Source organism: Magnolia sinica, chromosome 5, assembly GCF_029962835.1.
Source record: "Magnolia sinica isolate HGM2019 chromosome 5, MsV1, whole genome shotgun sequence".
In the NCBI taxonomy this organism is placed as follows: Eukaryota; Viridiplantae; Streptophyta; class Magnoliopsida; order Magnoliales; family Magnoliaceae; genus Magnolia; species Magnolia sinica.
The window spans coordinates 25025683-25029691 of NC_080577.1; the positions used below are offsets into that span (position 1 = coordinate 25025683).

General features: G+C 40.8%; 1 protein-coding gene across 2 annotated transcripts; it reads left to right on the forward strand.

Moving 5' to 3' along the window:
* The first annotated feature begins 245 nt into the window (after positions 1–245).
* On the forward strand, positions 246–2943 carry LOC131245799 (uncharacterized). Of its 2 annotated transcripts, none has more exons than XR_009170990.1 (4): positions 246–667; positions 759–847; positions 1033–2306; positions 2643–2943. XR_009170990.1 is itself a non-coding variant. In XM_058245504.1 (4 exons), the coding sequence occupies exons 1-4, from the start codon at positions 593–595 to the stop codon at positions 2748–2750; spliced, it is 1437 nt and encodes a 478-aa protein (XP_058101487.1). In that variant the 5' UTR covers positions 303–592; the 3' UTR covers positions 2751–2943. The 2 variants fall into 2 exon arrangements, 1 of the variants encoding a protein (XP_058101487.1); XM_058245504.1 differs by having other exon boundaries at positions 303–667; positions 1033–2197.
* Positions 2944–4009: the final 1066 nt, after the last annotated feature.

Below are 4009 nucleotides of genomic sequence, written 5' to 3' on the forward strand. Positions count from 1 at the left end.
AGTTGTGAGAGTTCAATCAACACTTGTGGCCCACTTGAGATTTTGATCAACCTCGGTTTTGGGTTCATTCCATAAAATTATCTGAAAAAATAGATGGACGGCATGGATGAGACACATACATCATGTTGGGGTCCACATAGCACCGACCACTAGCCATTGGCTAGTGGCATGGGGAGTAGCCAATCCGTTTCCAAAATTTTACGCCAGGTCATATCCATTGTGGGGCCACCTGATGAGTGGCTCGGATATAACACAAGAAGATCAGACGTTGGCACGTGTGATTGGCGAGTGTACCGGCGCAAGTACCGTTAGCATGGATCTCCGTTCCCCACAGCTGTCTTTAGACATACTTTTTATGACTCGCGAGCCGCTCCCCCATGATTATGCCCCAACGGTCATATTTTCCAAACAGAAAGCTATTTTCTGCTGACCGTTTTGCCCTCCACTTTCCAACTTCCCTCTTCCGGAATCCAAGGCTCCTCTCTATCCTCGTCTTCTTTTTCCTCTCTGCTTCCTTCTCTGTATTTCGAGAACATGATCTAATCAACCTTTCTCTCCCAAAATCCAATCAAAACATCTCCAAATCGGTGGGATGGGGTGTTTTCTCGCTTGCTTCGGCGAAGGAAAACGTCGAAAACACAAGAACAAATCTCTCCCCAAAGACCGAGTAAGTGCTTCTATAAGATTGATAATCGCAATCTTTTAATTTCATTTGAATTGCATTCAATAACCCTATTACTGTTGGAAATTTGGTGCAGAGCCGTGGAAGCTATAAATCTCTACAACCCAGCTCCCCTTTGAAACAAACAGCAGAGGAATCGGTGGTTTGTCCGCTCCCGGAATCGAGGTTGTTCGTCGTCTCTGTTGGGTTTTCTTGGTTTTTGTTCTTTCGGTTTCTTAGTATCAATGTAACATCTTTTGGGTATTTTTCCTTTGGTTTGCCATTTTCTGATTGAAATTCCCATTTTGTGTCTTTTTCGGGTTGGATTGTTTTATTTTTTCTGAAAATTTGTAATTGCTGTTCCTTCTCAGTGATAAGCCTGAGAATCTTAGTTTCAACAGCCGAAAGAAAGTCACCTTTGATTTGAATGTCAAGACATATGAGGAGGTCTCAGCTCATGATCTTCCAAAATATTCATCGGAGAATGAGGAAGAGAAGGAGAGGGTAAAAGAAGAGAAGAAAGAGGAAAAAGCAAGCCAACCCATTTCAACATCCGATGATAATTCAACCATATCAAGTACCGGATCCTTCCCGTCAAATCATCGATACCAGAATTGCGTATGCAGCGACGATGAGAATGACGAGGAAGAGGAAGAAAACATGGAATATGAAGATAGCGATTTCGATGATGATAGAGGAGAACAAGAAGAGGTGTCTACCGACTCATGCTTCTCTTTACCAATCAAAAGGGAAGGAAGAAATCATGAGAATACCTTAGCCAACAAAGAAGAGGTTTGTGATTCAAGGCCCCTCTCTGTGCCTTCTCCTGATCAGAGATGGACACTTCTGGCTAACAAGAATGCTCGAGATCGGAGCCAATATGTTCACCCCGTGTTAAATCCAATTGAAAACCTCTCTCAGTGGAAAGCTGTGAAAGCAAGCAGTACACCATTAAAACAACGGAAGAAGGAAAGTGTCGATTTGGAACAAGAACTTCAAATACCCTTCAGTTCGGAACCAACATTCAAGCTCCCAGTGTCTCAAAAATCCTTTGCTTCAAGCCCAAGAAACTTCGATTTGGAGCAAGAACTACATATACCCTTCAGTTCAGAACCCACGTTCAAGCTCCCAAAGCCTCAAATATCCTCTGATTCAAAACCAAGAAACTTCGATCTCACAAAGCCTTCTCCAAAGCAAGAAATCTCGGTTGACACCAGCCTCTCTAATTGGTTGGTTTCATCCGAAAACACTCCTTCAACCAAAACCAGTTTAGCTCGGACCGAATCATCAGAAAATAGCCAGTCTCTGAGTTCGCGCTCATCGAGAATTTACGACGACCGTCCGATTTTAGGTGCTTTAACAGTCGAGGAGCTTAGGCAACATTCGGTGTCTTCATCGCCGAGAAGGTCACCAAGTCGGAGCCCGGATGACATCCCCATACTGGGTACTGTGGGAAGTTACTGGAACTCGAGCACTTCTCAACAGTCTGGATCAGATTCTAAAGGAATACCAAATACAACAAGCAAATACAGAGAGGTATACATAGTGTGAAAACAGAGGAAACAGGGGAGTTAGGTTTGGAATTTGAAGTGGGGATTTATGGGGGTATACAGAGGAAACAGGGGTGTTTGGTTTGGAATTTTAAGTGAGGATTAGTGGTGTTTTTATTGTTTAGGCAGCGTTTGTATGCACTATTGAATTGATTTGCTATAATATTAGTTTGATGGATTAGAGATTAAATGATCGAATTGTACTTGCCTTATTATTCAGAATGAGGAATAGCTTTCAAATTGCAGTTACTTTCAACCCCAACTTGAAGGTAACATAATTGAAATTTGGAGTCTAGCCACTCTTGTGAATACTAAGGTAATAGCAATTTAGTCATTTTCACTTTATTGAACTAATTATTGCAATTCAATTTAATAGTGCTTCCAATCGCAACCCTAACCACCGGAGCTAATTATTGATATTCCATTTGCAGGATAAGAGGGTGAACTGGCACAACACTCCATTTGAGGTGAGGTTGGAAAGAGCTTTGATAGAAGGTGCTGCTGAAGCCTACTCAAGTTATCCTCCTAAAGTATGCTAGAGAAAGTATGAGATTGATGTTGGGTAGATGCGTCTGTGTTTTTTCAGCGTGATGTTCACTCCCTGCCTGCTTGAAGGTTTTGTGATTGAAGGGTCTTATCTTAATCAGTCCTTTGCATTGCTTGAAATATTTGATTTGTATTTTTTATTGTTTGTATGAGAGCAAAATAAAAACAGCTATTTTGGCGTTTGAAGACTCATTTCTTATATTTTGATTAAATGTTCTTGTCTGAAATCATCATACCAATAATGACAATAGAATAGAAAAGGAGTCACTATTCATACCCCCTCACTTTTTTTACTGAGAGGCCCCTTTTGGCATACTTTTGGCTGTAGAACAGTACTTTTTGGTATTATTCTAATAATAAGAAAAGCACAAGAAAATTGAGTGAGCATGGTATGATAGAACTATCAGTTTTCCCTATTTTCATTTATTCTCCCTTTTCTTTCCAGTTGTTTCACTTTTCCTCATTGCTTCCTAATCAAACAGTCCTTCACTATGAAAGCAACTAGTGGGGGGGGTGGGGCGGGCTTGAATTGATTAGTATTAACATTGTACTTGTACTTAGCTCTATAGAGGTCTTTTAAGGGGCTGTTTGGGTGTCAGGCAATGCGCCCCTATAGAGATGAAATCCATAAGCATATATGCAAATTCTTGCATTTGGGACCCTGGAATTGCCCAGAATTGGTTTCCTGTTAGAATATTTTCCACTAAAAGAGACAGATTGTCAGTTCCAGGGTCATGAGTTCCTTGTGAACATGTATATTCTCAAATTCTGTCTTCTTTGAATAGACAAAGTATACTTCCTGGCAATTCTTTCCCAGTATACAAACACAGTTTCTGGATTCCATAGATTTACATCATCAAACCCAAGCATGATAAACAGAATCTCTTTCTCAGGAATTTTGTTTCTTAGAAACAAATTCTTTTACGCTTAAGCCCTTCTATATTCCTCCTCGCATCCAAAAGACCCCCTAAAGCCCAATAGCAGCAGAGAAGAGCTTATGTCTTAGTTGCTCATGCAAAATGGCCAGCATGTATATCATCCCAAAATCATGTCAGAGAGCCTCAAGGAATACTTTCTTCATGTCAAGCACCATTAGAAAAGGGACACACCTCATCAGATCCATGCATTAAAGCTAGTGATGGGACCACTCCTCACCATTGTTGGATCATATGTGCATAAAATGCCTGATGTATACACTATACCTAGATCATTCCACTTTCTTTGATTGGAGAATACAGCGAGACATCGAAAC

Coding starts and splice junctions, on each gene's coding strand:
- LOC131245799 (XM_058245504.1), top strand. CDS start 593: ATGGGGTGTTTTCTCGCTTGCTTCGGCGAAGGAAAACGTCGAAAACAC. Junction 668..758: donor AATCTCTCCCCAAAGACCGA/GTAAGTGCTTCT, acceptor AATTTGGTGCAG/AGCCGTGGAAGCTATAAATC. Junction 2,198..2,642: donor CAACAAGCAAATACAGAGAG/GTATACATAGTG, acceptor TTCCATTTGCAG/GATAAGAGGGTGAACTGGCA.